General features: G+C 39.2%; 2 protein-coding genes across 3 annotated transcripts in view; both read right to left on the reverse strand.

Annotated features, from left to right (window-relative positions):
- Window positions 1-23,227, reverse strand: part of LOC134332718 (protocadherin alpha-C2-like) — a 95,290-nt gene that overhangs the window by 9,053 nt on the left and 63,010 nt on the right. Inside the window, exons 1-3 of one of the 2 annotated variants that reach the window (XM_063014471.1) lie at window positions 4,819-7,626; window positions 1,827-1,885; window positions 34-122 (exon numbers count right to left, since the gene is read on the reverse strand). In XM_063014471.1, the coding sequence (XP_062870541.1) occupies window positions 34-122; window positions 1,827-1,885; window positions 4,819-7,320 (2,650 nt within the window). In that variant the 5' untranslated portion in view covers window positions 7,321-7,626. Of the gene's footprint in view, window positions 1-33; window positions 123-1,826; window positions 1,886-4,818; window positions 7,627-23,227 lie in introns of those variants that run through there. The other variant, XM_063014472.1, reaches the window with a different exon arrangement.
- LOC134332833 (protocadherin alpha-8-like) lies at window positions 16,323-18,677 on the reverse strand. Its single transcript, XM_063014665.1, has one exon. The coding sequence runs from the start codon at window positions 18,675-18,677 to the stop codon at window positions 16,323-16,325; it is 2,355 nt and encodes a 784-aa protein (XP_062870735.1).

The following is a 23,227-nucleotide window of genomic DNA, read 5'->3' on the forward strand; positions in this document are numbered from 1 at the left end:
GTACTGATTCATAACAATCAAGGGGTATCTCACCTGCAGCACTGGATACTGTTGGCCAGTTTTGCACCAGCATGCCCTGGGCACCCTGCATCATTGCTGAAGCCTCCTCCATGTGAACAGAGCTGCAATACAATAACATGTAATCAACAACTGAACCGTCACAAATACACTCAGTTATTTTTATTTAAGAGATGGACATGGTTCTAAAATCATACAGCAATTACACATTAAACAATCAGGTTTCTGTTCTAAATTTGTGTGTGTGTGTGTGTGTGTGTGTGTGTGTGTGTGTGTGTGTTTTTGACTTGTTTGGTGTGCCAGCATTTGAACTTGAACTTGCTCTGATGCTTATGTGGTGTGTCTTAGATGACACATAGAGTTGCCGTGGGCTTTCATGGTGTGTTTTTGTGCTGCAGTCAGTATTGTGCAACATACTGAGAGAAAGTCAAACTGACAGAGCAGAGATTTAAAAAACAGGGGCAAGGAAAAGCAGTACAATGACAATATGAGGTGTGATGAATATCAATTAAATTTTTTTACAAAAGATTTAGAGAAATTATTTAAATTCTAAATCATGCTAATGTCATGCTAATGCCAAATTCTTAAATTGTCTTTTTTCATTAACATACTGTATGACCCATTTCACAGTCAGTGCATTAGAATTCAGGAGTATGGTATGATATACAGCCCCAGAGAGAAAGGGATTTATTTATGTAAACTAAAAGCACTGTAATGTGTTTGTTTGATATTGAGAGTCTGTTTGAGTATGTGTGTGTGTTAGAGTGTGTGAATCAGACCGTCACTTCGTCACTTTATTTGTCCTTCATGCTCGGTGTTGAAGGATTGTGTATGTGGTGCAGTGAATGCTGATGACCTATATCCACTACATCACTGCAGAAATCTGCACTGCCGAGAACCAGCCCTCAGCTACCGGATCAGCTTGAGTGTGTGTGTGTGTGTGTGTGTGTGTGTGTGTGTGTGTGTGTGTGTGTGTGTGTGTGTGTGTGTGTGTGTGTGTGTGTGAGAGAGAGAGAGAGAGAGAGAGAGAGAGAGAGAGAGATGAACACAGACAGGCAGTTGGCTAAGGGCTAGTAATCATGTGGCAACTTCTGGTGGTCTGTTGTTTCCCAGGACTGCAGATCCCAATCCTGTTTCTAAAACCATTCGTTTAATCATTGCCTCTGTTTACTGTCTACTGAAAAGTTTGGCATGTTCTATGAATGTATGCATGGGTTGCTTCCATATAATTGATTTCCTCCCACCTTCTAAAAACATTCAGATGGCAGATTTACTGCACTAAATTGCCCCTAGCTGGGAATAAGTTCAGCTTTAGCACACAATTTCAGCAACTGTTTCATAACCACCACGACCCTGATCAAAATGAAGCTGCTAATGAGGATAAATACAGGACCCCACCATCTACTAGAACCCTATTAGCTTTAATTTGACTCTTCAATCAATGTCTTAGGCACTCAGGTGGAATAGAAGTAAATTAAGCTAGCCCACTACTGCTGGGATCCAGCATTGAAATCCCAAGCTATGCTATTTGCCTGGTCAGACATACAGATATTATTGCCCATGTCTGAGGGAGATGAGCAAGGTCCTATGATGGACTGCCATCCTGTCTGAGGTGTGTTATTGCATTGTGACCGGTGATTCTAGGGAACCCCAATAAGCCCATAGCAGCTAGAAGTAACATGAAAATGGGAGAGCATGCAGTAACCAAAGGTAATAGTAAATGAAGTTTTTCTCCTTGGATTTGATTACCCTTTGATAAGGTTCAGCCTGCAACATTTTCAGAGAGTAAGAAGAGCAAAAGTGCCTACCTCTGCACTCCTGCCCTTAAAGATGCAGAATAGCGCCAGTCAGCATTCGGTCCCTTGGGCTGAGAAAGAGAGAGAAGAGAGGGAGGAAGATGGGAAGGAGAGGTAGAACAGGGTTAGATAGAGTCTCATAAATAAATCATGATACTCTGTGTGAGTCTGCTCTTTTTATTCTGATATGAGCTGCAACCTTTAATAATCACTCAGCTGTAGTCCATGATTTAAAGAACTTCAGTTTTGTTTGTTTGTTTGTGTGTGTGTGTATGTGTGTGTGTATGTGTATGTGTGTGTGTATGTGTGTGTGTGTGTGTGTGTGTGTGTGGACCCCAAAAGCTCTTAAAGGAGCCAGGGGCTGTTCTGATGAATCATTGCCACATAATTTACCCAGCAGATGGAGTAATCTGGACTTTACTCTCGAAAAAGACCATCATTCACTTTTCACATTTACTCTTGCACCCATTCCAACCTTCACCATATTTACCACTGACCAAGGACCACAAATGCACCCTAGAACCTGTAATGCTTATTCTTTTGGCTAGATTTCACTACAGCCTATTCCTTTTCTTTCCATTTACACAAAGGCCTATTCCTCATTTTTTACAAACACCCCTTTTTATCTGACAATTTTTAAAATCCTTTCAATCTTCCTCCTTTCCCTTTACCCACATTAGTAACCCTTTAAAAGAATGACATCATCCTAAGGAACCAGCTGATGCCTTGTAATGTGATATTGTAGCATTCTCTGTCCCAAGAGAACAGCCACACATCCAGTAAAATTACACCAAGCTTAAGTTGACTGACAGCCTTTTGTCTTAAAGCACAACGCAATGTCTTCAATGTGAAGTACAAACCAAATGAAATAATTAGCATTCCTTCATCACCAGACTAATATAATGCAATACACAATGCAAAACAGGGAATGAAGCTATAGATAACTGATATATAATTGTTTAGATTTCTGCATGGTCCATTGCAGCCCTAATAAAGAAAAATCCATACTAAACTAAAAATATGCATAGAGTGAAATTTCCTGCAAATAAGTAAGTTATGTATGAGTATGTGATGCCCTGTGATGAACTGTTACCCGAAATATTTTCAGTTGGCATCCACCACATCCACCCTTATTGAGATAAAGCATTAAGTTAAAATAAAAGTATAGCAAAACTGAATGATATATAATATGTGCACTGATACACTACGAAATAGGTGAGTTTTTTTAGGGAGATTCAACATGCCAGTCTTTTTATATTTGTCCTAGTAAAGAACTGGGTTGGAGAGTATTTGCTACACTGAGGCTTTACTGAGTGACCCAGATAAATTAGACAACTAATATTATTTAATCAGGTGAACCAAAGGTGAAGGAGGGAGGTATATGCAGAAAATTTAATTTGTGCTAACACAAACCAAAGGCTGAAGGGTAATTCTTTGTATTTTAGACTGATGGATTCTGGATTTCAACCTTCATCCTTATCAAATGGCTTTCTTAAACACATTTCATGGTTAAATTTGTTAAAATCTTTCATCCATGACTACTCATACTTACAACACTGCACTTTCATCCAGATTGTACCTCAAAAACCTTTCCCATGGGCCTGAGCTCCATTCAGTTGAGCTATCAGGTCATTAGTTTTATGCAGATATTTAAACAGGCCTTCAATTTCTCTACCTGTAACTCAGTGTGCCTTTAGGACAACTAAACATGAAGAAAAATATATCATTCAAACACAAAAACAATGCTCAATGGCAACAAAATGTTGAGAATATGCAAAGGTGTAAAAAAGCATGTTTGATGCATTTTCTGGTACCAACTGTTGATGCTTTGTTTGGGTCTGTACAGTATGCTCACATTTTTGAGGGCACTGCTTTTTAGTATGCTGTAAAATGTCAGCTGTTGGCATTTGAACAAAGCTAAAACAAACATTAAAGACTTTTGTTCTTTTCTGTTTTTTGTATGTTTGTAGTTTTTATTCGTATTATTCTTTAGACTTCTGGCAACCATATGGATTGTGTTTCTCCAGAGCATTCTGTCTTTTGTTTAGCTCCTCAGGCTTCCTAACGTTTGGTTCTTTGCTTCTCTACTAACTTCTTTAAGCATAACTGCCTTTTCCAATTAATTTGTTCTACTCACAATGTGTTCAGAATAGAGAACTTCAGTTCGATTATTGGGCTTTCAGTGAGAGGTTTGATTTGGTTGACAATCCATTTGTAGGTTTTCTTTGCCGTCCAAGGTACTTTCAAAATCCTTTGTTTTATTGTCCAGCATTCATTTCCATAAAAACGCACATAGAAGAACATAGTCTGGACAATTTGAATATTTGTTTAAGACTAATTATAACGTCTGAAGATCTTTTACAGTTCCTTTCATTTGGTTCTGCCTAGTCCCTGGTATTTCCTGACTGCCAAGTCCTTTGATGTTAATAATCGATCCAAGTAGGCAAATCTGTCTACCACATCAGTGGTAAAGTTTATGGTTTCTCCTGCTGTCATGACTTTTGTTTTCTTTATATTGAGCTAAAATCCCATCTTTTCACTCTTTTCATTCTTTAACTTTCCTCATATGAGCCCTCAGGTCTTCCTAATGTTCTGCTAGCCTTTATATAATAAAACCTAATTATACTTGTCTGCTATAACTGACGTATTCTAATCAGAGGCACAATGAGTGTAAATCCAAGCCCAATCACTGGGCACTCACAACTACTGATAAATTTAAGTATCCAATTTTCTGTATTGCACAAATGTATTTAGTAGACAGCATGACAGCAGTACACCTAAAATTGGCTTGGATAAAAAAAAAATCATTTTAAGAATGGGTATTTAGATAGCTGTATTTACCATGTTGTTTTGATTCTACTATCTAATTACATATTTACTTTTTTCAATTTTGTATATTTCTGCTAATATTTCACTTTAAAACACAAAACTCCAAAAATTGATACTGATAAAGAATAGTTTTTGTAAGCAGCTACTGTAAATTACAAATCAAAGTGAAACACACCTGCATTGCTGCATCTGGCATACTAAGCCTACGCACAAAGCCGCTGCCACTCGTGAAGAAGCGTTCAGAGCCCCAGGTTCCACTTATGGGCCGACCTGTGTTGTAGAACATAAATGTGTCACTGCCAGATGTGGCAGTCAAACAGGTTTTGTAGCAGTAGGTCTTTGTCAGAGAGCCATTTCCACGGACCTCAATGTAGTGAGGTTCAACTTTGAGATCTCGCCGAAGGACCACATTATTGTTAGATTGAGCACCTCCTCCAGTTCCACCTTCTTGTAAGCTCTTCTGGGACACACAGCAGGGTGAGCATGAGCCAGGCTGGGTACAATAGGCATGGCAGCGGACTATAGCCAAAACTACCACTGTGACCAGGAACACAAATGTAGTTGCGCTAAGTGCTACAATCAGGTAAAGTGTTACATTGGAAAAGAGTAGGGTGCTGTGGGGACGAATAATCTTCTTGGGATCAGGTGTGACTTTTGGAGGCACCTCCATGATGGCTATATTGATGGTGGCAGTGGAGGACAGAGGAGGCTCTCCATGGTCTTTTACCAGCACAGTGAGAATAAAAGATGTAGAGTTGTCTTCAAAGATACGACGAGTGGTTCGAATCTCTCCTGTATGCTCATGCACTTTAAACAGGTCTGGATCATTGGACTGGTCCATTATATAGATGAGCCATGCATTCTGTCCAGCATCTGCATCATATGCCACCACCTTGGTTACCAAAGCTCCTGCCTCAACGTTTTTCAGAACTGTTTCTGTTGAACGTGTTCCATTGGCTGGAGGGCTCACAATCTCTGGTGGGTGGTCATTTTGGTCCATTATATAGATGTAAACAGTGGCCACACGGCTGAGGGGTGGGATGCCCCCATCCTGAGCTTTAACTTGGAAGTGAAACTCCCTTAGTGATTCATAATCAAATGAGCGGAGGGCATAGGCCACACCAGTATCTGGCTTAATTGACACGTAAGATGTGACAGGGATGCCATGGTTGTTGTCAGTGAGAACTGTGTAGGTGATGCGGGCATTCTCATTCACATCTGCATCAGTAGCCATGACAGTGCAAAGAGAGGCTCCAGGTGCATTGTTTTCTGCAACATAAACAGTGTAAGATGTCTGTTCAAAGCGTGGTGGGTTGTCATTGACATCAGCTACATCTACTTGAATGGTTTTCTGAGAGGATAGTGAAGGTGTGCCTCCATCGGTGGCACGTAGGGTCACGTTATAGGCTGCTGTGGTCTCACGGTCCAAAAAGGCAGAGGTCACCAAAGTGTAGTAGTTCCTGAAAGACTTAATTTTAAAAGGAAGGCCTGGTGGGATCTCAAGTGTCACCTGCTTATTTAGGCCAGAGTCTCTGTCAGTAACACTAATCAAGGCAACAACTGTGTCAGCACGGGCATCCTCACGTACTGGGCTAGACAGGGATGATAGCACAATCTCTGGTACATTATCATTTACATCAATCACCTCCACTACTACTTTACAGTGGGCCGCAACTGCAGCCGGACCCTTGTCCATGGCCTGGATGTACATCTCATATGAGTTCGTGTCCTCATAATCCACGTTGCTCCTGACTCGGATTTCACCAGTGTTGGTGTCCATGCTGAACACTTGCCTGACCCGTTCTGGGGTGTAACTGCTAAATGAAAAGACAACCTCTCCGTTTGTTCCCTCATCCTGATCTGTGGCGTTAAGTTTAATCACAAGTGTGTCTTTTGGAGAATTTTCAAGCAGTTTTACTTTATATACAGAGCTGTCAAATACAGGGTTGTTGTCATTCGAGTCCAATACACGGACATTAATCTTGGCTGTACCTGTCAAAGCAGGTGTGCCACCATCCGCTGCGGTTAGGACCAGTTCATGATAAGGCGTCTGCTCACGATCCAGAGGTTTTTTCAGCACCAGTTCGACGTGCTTGCTATTTTGCGAGGGTTTGCTTGAATCCAGGGCGAAATGCTCGTTTGGTCCGAGGCGGTAAAACCGAACAGTGTTGGTACCGACATCTGGATCGAGCGCATGTTCGACAGGAAAACGAGAACCAGGCGATGCCGACTCTGTGATTTCCAGCTGGTATTCGTCTCTCGGGAATTGCGGCGCGTTGTCGTTTACGTCTACCACTTCCAAATCGACGCTGTGTGATTCGGAAGGGTTTTCGAGCAGCAAATCAAAATTCAAAACGCAGCCACCCTTTTCACACAAAGCCTCTCGGTCGATCCGTTCATTAACGAACAATTTCCCGTTTTTCGTGTTCACATCAACGTACCGTTTTCCGTCGTCGGCTGTTACCTTGATGCTGCGCGCCGAAAGCTTTTCAACGTCCAGCCCCAAATCCTGCGCAATGTCAGCCACGATCGCTCCTTTGTCCGATTCCTCTGGGACAGAATATTTTAATTGCCCAAATGCAAGGCCACAACAAAGCAATAAGGTCATAAACGACAGAGGCACATTTTCTACATTTTTCACAAGGCGGCTACATCTGCATATTCCTGCTACAGCCATCTCAGCCTCACGGATTTTGAAGACGGATCACAAAAGAGCTCCCCGTCTTTTGGTTTGCAGCAATATCTTGCCTCCTGCCTCGGCATTAATGTCGCCTAACTGGTTTCCAGTTCATGCACACGATGATTCGGTGGAAATTTCTGTTGCTGTTGTGCAGAGCTACACTGAAAGAGACCGTCCATATTTCCTTTGTCCGTGATATTTTTCCTAACGGGTGTGTTTCTCTCTCTCTCTCTCTCTCTCTCTCTCTCTCGCTCTCTCTCTCTCTTTCGCGCTATTTTCTCTCTTTTCTGTTTTATTCTCATTCTTTTCTTAAAGCCACCATGGTATTATTTTTTTTGCCTCTATATATATATATATATGCCATAAAACATTTCCATAATGCCATAAAAAAAGAAAGAAAAAATATTAAGACAACATACACATTTTAATTAACTCTTTAAATTGCATTTAACTTCCTTTAATATGCACATAAACGTTTGCATAACCTTTAATGTGAATTACCTAGCAGACTGCCCTAATTCTACCCTTAAATCTTCTGTTACTCATTAACTGTGCAGCACAGGACCATATTTAATTATTTGGACTGTAGTAAATTAGATAAATATCTGGAGAACATAATTGTTAGAATGAAGTGCTAAAAGCAAATATTACATGTCTGCAAAAACACATAGTAGTTCTGACTTTATTTCAAAATAGACTTTTCATGCCATCGTAATCTTACTGCAAAATACAAACATGACAAACTTTATTGGTAAATATATAACCTTTATGATACTATGGTTTAAGGGAAGCACTGTCTCTAGATGTTTACTCTGTGTTACTAGTAGAGCCACATGAACATGAATATTTAATTTCAAAAACTTAGTATTGTTCCTTTAATATTTTAATGTAATGGTGCTATTAACAAATTTCCCTTTCTTTCTTAAAACCTGGGCTATTTTAATTTGATTTGAAGTTTAAAATCACAGGTTCAGTTTTATAATCCTCGAAATGTTTTGACTTTTCACGTGTATGCACTGGATTAATTCAACAAGCCTACACATAACCACACTGAGTGGCAAGGTCAGTCTACCCCCGACATCATCTTAAAACTTGTAACAAACAAAAATGTTGCTGTGCAGCACCCAATGTTCAGTGCCATCTTATTCATAAATTCTAACTACTGTTGACTAATTTATGTTTGGCTGTCCTTTAAATGATAAAAAATGAATACGTGCCATTTTAATACTCTGCCTTTATTAAGGATACACTGAGAAACAACGGTAATTTTGGGAAATCCTAAAATAAGCATCTTAATTCATTCATTTTTATTTCACTTTCACTCTACTCAATTTCTTCTGGTTGTTTAAAAAGTGAAGTAAAATTAAAGTCTCTATGTGTTTTTTCCCCCTCCACCTCACACCATCTGTTTGTCATCTGTACTTAAATAAAAACCTGGCTAAAATCAGTTTACACCCATTCATCCTTATCTAGCTAAGTGATCTATCCACATCATCCTCTCACTTATACAATGTTACTAATACTATAACTCAGCCAAATATTTAAACTAAATATACTATTCCTGATATTCTACAACTGCAGAGATGTTGGAATGATTAATTAAATTTTTTTTATTATTTCTCTTGATTACATAACCATTGTATCAATAAATTTCCTTGCATAAATACAATGAAACATTTGTGGGGTTTTAGTAATGTTATGGCTAATTTGGGATAAAAAAGAGTAAGTATTCCTTTATTCTCTTGTATGCACTGTTAATGCCTGGCAAGAGAAAAAATCATTAAGGCAGATGACTGGGGGAGTAAAGCTTTGTAATAACTGTCATTAATTTGGCTCCTAGGGCACTTCTATTATTGCAGCGTTTATTTATTTATGTATTTATTTATTTTTTTGCTCAAAGATTGTGAAATTTTTTTGTAGATTTAAAGTGGACAGCACTCATAAATGCACTCAGAGAAAAAAAGTGCCCAAATCATTTGAACAGTTGGTGAATGAATATTTAATTCATTCATTGTCTGTTTTATCACCGCATTATCCTATTCAGGGTTATGCTAGGTCCAATTCACTGGGTGAAAGGCAGGAAACAGCCCGATGGGGTGGCCAGTCCATCATCAAAGGGCAAACACACATACACACACACACAAACTCATACCTAGGGCAATTTTGTATCACCAATTAACCTGATTGTATATCTTTGGACTGTGGGAGGAAACCTAAGCACCGGGAGGAAACCCACGCAGACACTGAGAGAACATGCAAACTCTACACAGAAAGGACTTCAGCTGTGAATCAAACTCAGGACCTTTTTGTTGGGAGGCAACAGTGCTACCCACCAAACCACCGTGCCGTCTTGAATGGATAATACAAAATATTAAACAAACACAAAAAATACAAAACTGTTTGTATAAAACTATATAAAACGCAGGGCACAAGGCAGGAATACCCCAAAGAACACAATGGATTTGGCAACCCCCCCCATCCCCCATAGCCAATTGTGTGATTAAACAAGATAAAATGTTGTTTTTTTTCCCCAATGAATTCTCATGTAATTTATCTTGGCATTTTACCCATTAAATGGCTTGTAATAGTAAAAGTAAATAAATAAAAATCAAGGTTTCTAAATAAAAAAAGTGAAAAGGGCTTGTCCTTAGCGGGAAGTGCAAGTATAATTCAAATAATAAACTGGAAAAAAAATTAAAAAGACAGTGAAACCTTTGTAGACATGATTTTAAGAAAATGGGTAAAATAAATGGCCAATTTATGACATGAATCCTGCACTGATCGTCCACGCCCTTTTAACATGAAGCCCAACAGAGGGAGCTAACAAGCTAAATCTGATTTCAGTCTGCATTCAGCTCAGCTAAACTCAGTCTGTCACCTGCAGCCCTCTGCAGAGAAAACCCAACCCAGTATATTACACTGCAGAATTACCTAATGATACCCCTACGGCTAGAGTTCTACCTGCCTCGAATTGAAAATACAGACATAAATGAGTGGTTTAGATACACTGTACATTAGATCTTATTTACTGTAAGCAACATAAATCTTAAATATCTATAATATAATATATCTTAAATATACTGAACAGACACATGCACGGAGAGTCAGAAAGGTGAACAGGTACTTAATAATAATAATATTGTTTATTTTTACTTGCTCTTGTTCATTTTGCTCTGGTCAGGGTGTCATTGTGGGTCCAGTGCCACTCAGAAACACTGGATGCAAGGTAAGAATTAAACTAAGGTCAGGGCACCAGTTCATTTCATATTTATACATGTCACATGCATACATTGAGAGGTGTAAGGAAACCCATGCAAGCATGGGAATAATATGCATAATTTTCTTATTGAAAGAGATAATGAAGCCTAAGACCACAGGTCTACTACTAGTACTATTACCACACACACACACACACACACACAAACACAAACACACAAACTAGCATTACCATTTCAAGGTAACAGATTCATTTTAAAGTATTGTCTTACTAGTATGTGCAGACTGTATCAACCATGGTAGGAAGCCCAAATAGACACAGTACAGAGCCCTTCACTTGTATTGTACTACACAGCAGACCCCCAACTTTAGTAGACACACACACACACACTCACACACACACACACACACACACACACATACATATATACAGTGTATCACAAAAGTGAGTACACCCCCCACATTTCAGCAAATATTTCATTATATCTTTTCATGGGACAACACTATAGACATGAAACTTGGATATAACTTAGAGTAGTCAGTGTACAACTTGTATAGCAGTGTAGATTTACTGTCTTCTGAAAATAACTCAACACACAGCCATTAATGTCTAAATAGCTGGCAACATAAGTGAGTACACCCCACAGTGAACATGTCCAAATTGTGCCCAAATGTGTCGTTGTCCCTCCCTGGTGTCATGTGTCAAGGTCCCAGGTGTAAATGGGGAGCAGGGCTGTTAAATTTGGTGTTTTGGGTACAATTCTCTCATACTGGCCACTGGATATTCAACATGGCACCTCATGGCAAAGAACTCTCTGAGGATGTGAGAAATAGAATTGTTGCTCTCCACAAAGATGGCCTGGGCTATAAGAAGATTGCTAACACCCTGAAACTGAGCTACAGCATGGTGGCCAAGGTCATACAGCGGTTTTCCAGGACAGGTTCCACTCGGAACAGGCTTCGCCAGGGTCGACCAAAGAAGTTGAGTCCACGTGTTCGGCGTCATATCCAGAGGTTGGCTTTAAAAAATAGACACATGAGTGCTGCCAGCATTGCTGCAGAGGTTGAAGACGTGGGAGGTCAGCCTGTCAGTGCTCAGACCATACGCCGCACACTGCATCAACTCGGTCTGCATGGTCGTCATCCCAGAAGGAAGCTGACGCACAAGAAAGCCCGCAAACAGTTTGCTGAAGACAAGCAGTCCAAGAACATGGATTACTGGAATGCCCTGTGCAGGGCTCTAGAGTGCGACCAATTTGGTCGCACATGCGACCTAATTTCTCAATGGTGCGACTAAAAAAAATCTCAGGTCGCACCGGTGCGACCAGGCTTCCAAAGGAAAAAAAACAGACACACATTAGGCCAATAACATGGTCTAAACCAATCAGAGATAGTGAAGGGTGGGACAATATTCTAGCGGCGATATGTAAGCAACATTCAGCTCAGCCAATCAGAATGCAGCACCAGGTTTATACATGTGCGTTCGGATGTTCTGCAGTTAATTTAGTTTTGTATATGAGACTCGCCGGATGTCCCCAGAATGGAAGTTCGGATTCTGGAGCTAGGCAGTCTAAAGTGTTGTAATGCTCACCGAAGTCCTGACTAAACAGTTAAAGTGACTCTACCCTGTTGTGTGCCTTTATTCCCACACCTCCACCACCGCACAGCAAAAGACCCGCAGCATCCCCACCGGACAGCGGCTAGGTGAGCCGACCCTCTAGTAGCAAGTGGCTAATGCTAGCGAGTAAAAGTAAAAACACAATATTTTCGTTAATAAAATATAAAAATAACTAAAAGACCATAATATATTAGAATACATGTAGTCAAAATACACAGTGAGTGCACCTCAAGCGATTTTGGGAATCTGTGTAAAAGATTCAGTAAAGCAGATAATATAATGCACTGCATTTAAGATTACACTAACACTCTAGAGCCCCATACACACACACACACACACACACACAAACCCACACATATATATACATAAAATTTTAAATATACACACACACATAAATAGATATACTCACATACATACACATTTACTCTATTATTATAATTTTTATAAAAAATAATTGCTATAATTAGACTATAATACTATAATTAACTGTAAAGAGCATGGGAAGACCATGGCCGGCAATAGTGTATTTGTGACTGGCTCTAATACATTTTGAATTGAAAGGCTGAAAAAACCCAATGCATCTATAAAACACATTACATGCGGCGATAAATGCACTGCCCGAGTGTCCCCCTCTCCCCACTGCCTTTCAGCGGCAGGCAGTAGCAAACAGATCATCAGACGAGGCCATGTTGACCAGATTGTTAGTTCATTACAAGTCAATATTGCCTGTATGGACAGTGATTAAAAAAAAAAAAAAAAAAAGTGAACCTGTAAAACTGCGGTGTTAAATGCGATGCAGTCGAAAATTTGGGTGCACCTAACTTTTGTGCTGGTGCACCTAAGAAAAAAAGTTAGGCGCACCAGTGCAAAAAGTTAGTCTAGAGCCCTGGCCCTGTGGTCTGACGAGACCAAGATAAACTTGTTTGGCTCAGATGGTGTCCAGCATGTGTGGCGGCGCCCTGGTGAGAAGTACCAAGACAACTGTATCTTGCCTACAGTCAAGCATGGTGGTGGTAGCATCATGGTCTTGGGCTGCATGAGTGTTGCTGGCACTGGGGAGCTGCAGTTCATTGAGGGAAACATGAATTCCAACATGTACTGTGACATTCTGAAACAGAGCATGATCCCCTCCCTTTGAAAACTGGGCCTCATGGCAGTTTTCCAACAGGATAACGACCCCAAACACAACCTCCAAAATGACAACTGCCTTGCTGAGGAAGCTGAAGGTAAAGGTGATGGACTAAACCCAATTGAGCGCCTGTGGCGCATCCTCAAGTGGAAGGTGGAGGAGTTCAAGGTGTCTAACATCCACCAGCTCCGTAATGTCATCATGGAGGAGTGGAAGAGGATTCCAGTAGCAACCTGTGCAGCTCTGGTGAATTCCATGCCCAGGAGGGTTAAGGCAGTGCTGGATAATAATGGTGGTCACACAAAATATTGACACTTTGGGCACAATTTGGACATGTTCACTGTGGGGTGTACTCACTTATGTTGCCAGCCATTTAGACATTAATGGCTGTGTTTTGAGTTATTTTCAGAAGACAGTAAATCTACACTGCTATACAAGTTGTACACTGACTACTCTAAGTTATATCCAAGTTTCATGTCTATAGTGTTGTCCCATGAAAAGATATAATGAAATATTTGCAGAAATGTGAGGGATGTACTCACTTTTGTGATACACTGTATATATACAGTATATATATATATATATATATATATATATATATATATATATTATATATATATATGTGTGTGTGTGTGTGTGTGTGAGTGTGTGTCTACTAAAGTTGGGGGTATGACATAAACTAAGAATCATATTGTTCATTGTATTGTAGGTTGGAGAATACAATAACTAAAAAAAAAAACTAAAAAAAAAAACTAAAGGCTTCACACTCATGTACTGCATTATTTTAGCAGCACAGAGCCCACAGAGCTCTAATCCAAATATCTCATTAAACCAGCTGGCCCAGTGTATCCAAGCTTTGCCTCACTTTCTGATCCCTAACTTCTGTGAAGGACTCAAACTAAAGAACCCAGTGAAATGAAAGATTAGTCTGGGTCTGGAGCCAAACAAAGAGGGTGAAAGTGAAGGGCAATTAACTTTTGACGATCTGGGTGAACAAGTAATAGCTACATACAGTCATAAAGATAATAACACATTGAGTGCAACAACCTAAATTATGAAAGCATCTATATGGACAAAGCAACAGAAAAAGGTTTAAGAAAACAACATGATATGATTTATTTAAATATAGAGAGCTCAGCTACCACTTAATACACTTTGTCCTTTATTTCCCTTTTTTTCTGGGCAGGTTACGCTAAAATAATGTCATAGCTAAGCCTGATGTTAAAAGTAAATTGCAAATAACATCTTCTTCTTCCTCTGCCTTTGTCCCGATCGGTTGCGGGGTCGGCTCTCGGCGGATCATGATCCGCATTGATTTGGCACAATTTTTACGCCGGATGCCCTTTCTGACACAACCCTCCCTATTTTATCCGGGCTTGGGAATGGCACTACAATGCACTGGTTTGTGCATCTAGCGGCTAGGTATCTATAGGACAATTCAGTGTTTCCAATTAGCCTGGTGGCATGTTTTTGGACTGTGGGAGGAAACCGGAGCACCCGGAGGAAACCCACGCGAACACGGGGAGAACATGCAAACTCTGCACAGAAAGGACCCTGACCGCCCCACCTGGGGATCGAACCCAGGACCTTCTTGCTTTGAGGCGACAGTGCTACCCACTAAGCCACCGTGCCGCCGAAATTGCAAATAACATCGAGTCCAATAAAACACTGTAAAACTGTTATATAAACTAGACATATGATGGGGCAACATACAGATTGTGCTGTGTGTATTCATAACAAAAATAAAGATAAAAGACAAGAAGAATAGTCAAAATTTAAACATACATGTGCTAAAAAAAATGAATAAACAACATCTGTATACTACAACACATTTCATTCCATTTTTATAAGCCGTAACATATTCTTAACAGAATATGAATTTATTGCACTGTCTCAACCACACACAACCAATCAAGTCCTTTGTTGGGCTGGCTGAAGCCGATGGATTAGTGTGATTCTGTGGCATGATCTCTATTGATTCCAGGAGACACATAACCCACCCTGATCATAATCAGCACCCTGACCAGGCTAAAGCAATTTTATTTTTCATTCATTCATTGTCTGTTTTATCACCATTTTATCCTGGTCAGGGTCATGGCGGGTCTGATTTATTGAAGAGGAGGAAACACTGGACAAGTTGGCAGTCCATCATAAGAAAGACATACAAACAGAGACACACACACACACACACACACACACACACAAACAGACTTAGGGCAATTTTTAGTAGCTCCAATTGACTGCATGTCTTTGGACTTGAGGGAGGAAACTGGAGCACCCAGAGGAAAGCCAAACGGACATAGGGAGAACAGGCCCTTGTTTCTGTGAAGCAACAGCGCTATATATATATATATAAAGAAAACTGCCTTTAAAACAGTTTTATTATTTTATGTTTGTTTATACTGCTAGCTATACTAGCTATACTGCTACCATTATTAATAATAATAATAATAATAATAACACATTTTCCACACGAATACTTGCTGCTGGAACATGGTTCACATTGTCCACTGTAAAGAAAGCTTGACACGTCCATGAGTGTGGAGACTCCTCAACCTTTGCAGGGACCATGTAACCACTGTTCCATGTCATTTTTAATTGTTGCAATTTAAAAAAAAAAAAATATTTTGTTATTAGTCACAAAGGCCTACATGCCAATTTCAAGTGTATGTAAACTTCTGACATCAACTACATGTGAGTCAGGGTAATGTAATGTAGATTAGTCATGTTGTTCTGTGTTAAAATGAAAGTGAACACTGTGACTGCAACTGCATAAGTTAAATCAGAGCGAGGAAGAACAAAAACTAACTAGTCGCTGTCCAGCGTTCTGAAAAACAACAACAAGCTAAAGGCCTTTGCAGTAGATAACAGACTACATTCTCCTGAAAAAGACGTTTAAACTGTTTATGTTGCTGAGTGGTACTTATGAAAGTCCATATTTTACCTTCAGTTTATCTATATTTACTTTTTCAGACAGTGTATTAAAATCAATCAGATAAAGCAGTTCATGCAAATTTATATATACATATAAAATTGCTAATTAGCTAAATAAATAAACTCCACTGCTCTTACCTTTCCAGTGTTTGGAAGAGTTTGTGTTCTGTTAAAAGTGTCTCCTCCATTAATGCTGATCAGTTCTGCGCCTACAGGTGGAAACGGTGACGGAAAAACTACTACATCACTCTTCAGTGTGTCTGAGCTAAAGCACACATCATACTGCTGAGTGGATTTAGAGTAAGACCAGCTCCCGTCAGGGTGTGTAGTGACCACTGGAACACCGGACTTTCCAAAAACACCATTTGTCTCATAGCATTTAGCTACTATTAAACCAATGAGGCTCAATAGGAATATCACTGATACTGAGACAATAGCAATGAGCAAATACAGATTCAAGTCTGAAAAACTTTCCTCCTTCATTGGTACTTTTCTTAGAGAAGGTTGCATGTTGTCCATATTTTCCACAACCACAACATCAATACTCATAGTTGTTGAGAGTGACGGTTCTCCATGATCAGAGACAGTAATTATTAGTGGGTGAGTTTTTAAGTCATTGTCGCTCATTTGTCTCTTGGTTCTTATTTCTCCAGTACTGGTTCCGATTCGGAAAAGATTGGTTCCCTTTGGTTCAGTTAAATGGTAGGATAGGAGGGCATTATAACCTGAATCCGAATCTACAGCTCTGATTTTGGCCACAAAAGACCCCGCTTCTGCAGAATAGGGAATGTTCTCAGTGTGTATAGATCCATGTTCAGAATAAGGAAGTAAAATAGTGGGACTGTTGTCATTTTCATCTATAATAAAAACATTAACAGTAGCTGTGCTACTTAAGGAAGGAACACCAGAGTCAACAGCTTCAACCTGAAAGCTAAAAACTTTTGTTTCCTCATAATTAAAAGATTGGAGATTATACAATTGGCCAGTCAAAGAGTTAACACTTAATGAAGATAACACTGATGATTTGTTCTCTAAAATGGAGTAAGAAACCCGAGCATTTTCTTCAGAATCTTGATCAACTGCTGACAATGAATGCAAAAGTGTTCCAGGAGTTATGTTTTCTTTAATGTACACGTGTATATTTTTCATATCAAAACTTGGAGCATTGTCATTTACATCTGAAACCTGAACATGAACTACACTGGTGCTAGAAAGGGAGGGAGAACCCTCATCTATTGCTATAATGGTTATATAGTATTGATAAATGTTTTCACGGTCAATCTGACCATCAAGAACAATTGAGAAGTAATTTTTGTAGTTTGACTCGAGTTTGAAAGGCAGTTCTCCTAGCAACTTACAGTTTACCCTACCATTTTTTCCTCCATCCTTGTCTGAAACTGTAACAAGAGCTACAGCAGTGCCACTTTTTGCATCTTCCCTAACAACTGTCAACAGCTGTGTTGTGCTTATTTCTGGGGCATTATCATTAATATCTATGACTTCAATAAGGAGCTTACAGTTAGATGTCATTGGGGGTGAACCTTTATCACGAGCTTCCACTCTAATTTCATAAAATGCTTTATCGTCAAAATCAATAATACCCTTTACTAATATTTCTCCAGTGTCTGAATTTATTGAAAATGTGTCTGAAATTTTTTCAGGACCGTGACTACTAAAAAGATACGTAATTTCAGAGTTTTTACCTTCATCTGCGTCTGTGGCATTTATTTTAATTATTTTAGTCTCTGGTGGTGCATTCTCCGTCACACGTACTTTAAAAAGATTACTGCTAAACACTGGGGAGTTGTCGTTTATATCTAAAACATTGACTATAACATCCAGTGATCCAGACCTGGGTGGTTTCCCTCCATCAAAAGCGGTCAAAACGAGTTTTACTGTCGGCTCTTTTTCTCTGTCTAAAGCTTTCCGAAGCATAAGTTCAGCAGACATGCCATGGTCTCCTGCACTGTTTACATCCAACGAAAAGTGTTCACTTTGACTCATTTTGTAGCTTTTTACTGACAAAGAGCCAACATCAGCATCAAATGCAGTAAGCAACGAAAATCGAGCTCCTGGCTGTACTGACTCGGATATGTTCAGAACCTGAAGTTTCACTGGGAAAACGGGAGAATTATCATTAACGTCTATAATTTGAACAATTACTCGGTGCAGACTCAGTGGATGATTTACTACAGCTTCAAAATTTAAGGAACACGACGCAGCATTAGGGCAGATCGCTTCACGATCTATCCGTTCCCGCACATACAACACGCCACTTTTGTAATTCACGTCAAAATACCTGCTTTTAAACCCAGAAACAATCTGAAACGCTCGAGCATCCAAATCCTCTACGTTTAGATTCATATCCTTCACTAAATTTCCGACGACTGTCCCGATATTTACTTCCTCGGACACAGAGTACATAATCTGCCCATTAACACCAGCACGCAAACACATAAAAATACACAGAACGAGACAAATCTCAGAAATATAACCGTTTTGATCAGCCATTCTTTGGGTTGGCAGCAGAGCTGAATTGTGATTGTAAATATCCTGAAGATCACCAATCCATTGCTAGCAGTAAAATCCTGTCTCTTATTTTACGCTAAGCAAGAATTTCACCAAGACGGGAAGCCAAAAACGTCACGTGGCCCAACAATAGGCATGGTAGGTTGTAAATATTATGTGGTCTGCAGTGACACCATGTGGGTTAAAACACTAAAGATAAATTGCAATGAAAGCTTAAAACTCTAAAATCAAGTTAAAATGATGCTATTCTGTTGTTTATGCATTTAATAGAGTTCAAGTTTATATTTAAAACAATAATTGTAGTTACTAAATATATTTATGAACATGATATTCAGATTTTAATGCTAAAACTTACAATGCTATGTTATTTAGGTTATTTTTATCATGGTTTGATCCAAAAGCATTATTTACATTCAGTTTGTCAACAAACGTGTGGGAAAAAGCTTTTTGTTATACACCATTCCATACTATACTAAATTTTACAATGCTCTACAACTTCAGATCACTTTATTAAGATGATTATTGTAAATCTTTGAGGTAGCTACCCACTTCTTGTAGAAAGAAACATGGCATTATAAATTAATTACAAATTCTTGACTTTTATACTGATAAACTGTATACTGTCTTATTGTCTTGTAAGATTTGGGAATTTGTAGTGCAGTGGTTTTAATCTATTTTTATCCACTTACTTCCAACCGTGTCCAACGGCACGCATAATTTTTAGTAGCTTTAAAATTACAGTAGTAATAAGTATAAAATAGGCCTACAAGACACCAGACATTAACATCTACAATCATATACTTTTCGCACTACATTTCGTTGTGAATGTAGACATATATTCATCCAAGGCTTACTGTACTCACTTCAGTGTGTACTTGTGCTATGTTCATATAGCTGTTGGATCGTTGTAATTTTCCTTTAGGGATCAGTAAAGTATTATCTTATCTTATCGTGTCTTATATGTCTGTCTACTTTGTCATCCCCCCTGTTTTGTCCCTTTAACACCATTGATTATGAAATCAATGCATTACAACATGCATGAATATTTGCTTCAATTGTTTTGTGTATTTAACTAGTGTGAACTAGCATACACACATATCATGCTGTTAAAGGTGTAAGGGGAAAAAAGGCAGCATTATTTGCAAAACGTAATTCATTCATTTGTGAATTGAGTTAATACCACTATTGTAATTATGCCATATGATTTGTTAAGACACGTATCCATGTACGCATAGATTAGCCCCTTAAACCTTTAAGTTGATAAATGCATTTTCATGCTAAATGATATTTCATAACCTTACCTTCTCAGTGCTTGGAAGAGTTTGTGTTCTGTTAAAAGTGTCTCCTCCATTAATGTTGATCAGTTCTGCGTCTGTAGGTAGGAAAGGCGACGGGAAAACTACTACATCACTCTTCAGTGTGTCTGAGCTAAAACACACGTCATACTGCTGAGTGGATTTAGAGTAAGACCAGCTCCCGTCAGGGTGTGTAGTGACCACTGGAACACTGGACCTGCCAAAACCGCCATCTGTCCTGTAGCATTTAGCTACTATTAAACTGATGAGACTCAGTAAAAATATCACTGATATTGAGATAACAGCGATGAGCAGATACAGATTCAAACCATAAAAACTCTTCTCCTTCATTGGTACTTTTGAAGGTCGCATGTTGTCCATATTTTCCACAACCACAACGTCAATACTCATAGTTGTTGACAGTGACGGTTCCCCATTATCAGAGACAGTAATTAAGAGTAGGTGTGTTTTTAAATCATTATCACTCATTTGCCTCTTAGTTCTTATTTCCCCAGTACTGGTTCCAATCCAAAAGAGATTCATTCCTTTGGGTTCGGTTATGTGATAAGACAGAAGTGCATTATACCCAGAATCAGCGTCTACAGCCCTGATTTTAGTCACAAAATACCCTGCTTCAGCAGAATATGGAATGTTCTCAGTGTTTAAAGCCTCATGATCTGAATACGGAGGTAAAATTACAGGTCTGTTGTCATTTTTATCCAGAATAAAAATATTTACTGTCACATTGCTACTAAGTGGGGGAACTCCAGAGTCAGTGGCTCGAACTTTAAATTGAATTATTTTCATTTTTTCATAATTAAAAGACAGCAAGCTGTACAGTTCACCCGTGACGGAGTTTATGTTTATTAGTAGATTTTCTACATCGATTAAAGAATAAGACACGCGAGCATTGTCACCATCATCTAAATCATGTGCAATGATTGTATGTAACAAGCATCCGACCGCATCATTCTCGTTTACGTTAATGTCAATTACTGGTGCTGGAAATAGTGGCGCGTTGTCATTAACATCGGAAACGTGAATTTGTAGAATAGTTGTGCTAGAAAGCGACGGATTTCCATCATCATTAGCAATAATACTAATATTATATTGAGAGATTTGCTCTCGATCCAGTTTTTCATTAACAACAAGCGAATATGAGTTTTTATATGATGGCTTTAACTTGAAAGGACTCGGTTCAGCTACTATGCTATTTACTTTGCCATTTTTACCTGCATCTTTATCTGAAACTGTAATTATTGCAAAACCGGTGCCAGGCTTTGTATCCTCCCTTAGATAGTTCATAAGAAGAGTAACTGATATAGCTGGTGCGTTGTCATTCACATCCACAACCTCAATCAGAACTTTGCAATTACTGTGTCTTGGAGAAATGCTTTTGTCACGAGCATGTACTCTCAGCTCAATAGCTGGATTTTCTTCATAGTCAACATTGCCATTTACCTTAATATCGCCTGAGTTTGAATCTATTGAAAATAATTTCATAACAGAGTTTCTATCATGACCTACAATGTAATACATCACTTCACCGTTTACGCCTTCATCAGCGTCAGTTGCAGAGACTGTCAAAATTTTAATGCCAACTGGTGCATTCTCCTGAACCTCGACTTTATAAATGCTTTTGGTAAACACTGGGTTATTGTCGTTAATGTCTAGTACATTAATTAATATGTCCATCGTCCCAAATCTCGCGGGCTTTCCACCGTCTTTAGCGGTTAAAGTGAGCTTAAATGCGGATTGTTTCTCTCGATCTAAAGCCTTCTGCAACACCAGTTCTGCAGAAAGACTTTCTCCATTCTGTGTATCCAATGAAAAATTTTCATTAGGACTGAGCTCATAGCTCTTCAATGCGTTTATGCCGACATCAATATCATGAGCTAAAGGCAGAGAAAATCTGTCACCAGCCAGAACGTTTTCTGTAATATTAAGTGCAAGTGTTTGAAGTGGGAAAACTGGCGAGTTGTCATTGATGTCTACAATATTTACTTCAATGCGATAGAGAGTTAAAGGGTTATGCGCCATTGCTTCGATACTTAAGAAACATTTCCGCTTATTCTCACACAGCTCCTCCCTGTCAATTCTGTCGAGGACAATCAAAGCGCCAGTTTTCAGATTTACGTCAAAATACCTTTTACTGGATCCATACACAACTTGAAACATTCGTGATTGCAGTTCCTGGACGTCAACATTAATGTCCTTTGCTATATTTCCAACCACAGTTCCCTTCTTCACCTCTTCTGAAATGGAATACGAAATCTGACAATGTACTAAACCTTTTAAACAAAGCAGCAGCAGAAACCGCAGCGCCATGATCCAAGCACACGATCCACTGACTGAAACGCTCATAGCTTCTGTCTCTTGTAGTTGAGTATCAGAATTAAGTTTTACAAAGATATAATGTCATAAAACCACAAAAAGACTCGGACTGCCAGTTGTAACACGGATCAGTCTACATTCACGTTTTCGTCGTAGTTTCACACATCATCACGTTGTTCAGAAAAAAGGATGGGCAAATAATGGTCATCAGGTTTTAAATCCACGGTCAACAGCGACACCACGTGTATTAAAACATGCCACAACTGTTATACATCTCAACGTCGAACTAAGCTTTACAGTATTCCCTTAACGTTTACACCTAAAGTAAAATAAATACCATTTAATTAAAAAAAACACTACCAAACCCATTTATTTTACCAACCTCAATGTCTAGTGTTTTATTATTTATTCATGTATGCATTTAGCCTTGCAACTGATTGGCGTACATCCCGGGGTGTGTTACTACATTGCGCACAGTGATTCTGGACCCACCGCGACCTTGACAAGGACAAAGTGGTTGTAAAACATAAAAATAAAATGATAAAATAAATAAATGAATAGATCGTTTCAAAGCAAAACATGAATTACTTTTTGTCTGTTTAACCATCGCTTTATTGTGCTCAGGGTCGCTGTGGGTCAGATTCATTGGGTGGAAGGCAGAAAACACCCTGGACAGGTGGTCAGTCTATTACAGGGCAGACACACACACACACACACACACACATAGTGAAATTTGAGTAGCGCCAACTGGCCCGACTGTATGACCTTGGACTTGTGGGAGGAAACCGAAGTCTTGGATGAAACCCATAAAGACACTTAGAGAACATGCAAAATATGAACAGAAAGAAC

The sequence above is a fragment of the Trichomycterus rosablanca genome, chromosome 18 (genome assembly GCF_030014385.1).
Source record: "Trichomycterus rosablanca isolate fTriRos1 chromosome 18, fTriRos1.hap1, whole genome shotgun sequence".
In the NCBI taxonomy this organism is placed as follows: Eukaryota; Metazoa; Chordata; class Actinopteri; order Siluriformes; family Trichomycteridae; genus Trichomycterus; species Trichomycterus rosablanca.

Excerpts from the sequence above, each read along its gene's own strand:
- LOC134332833 (XM_063014665.1), bottom strand. The coding sequence starts at position 18,677 with ATGTGTTTGCGTGCTGGTGTTAATGGGCAGATTATGTACTCTGTGTCC.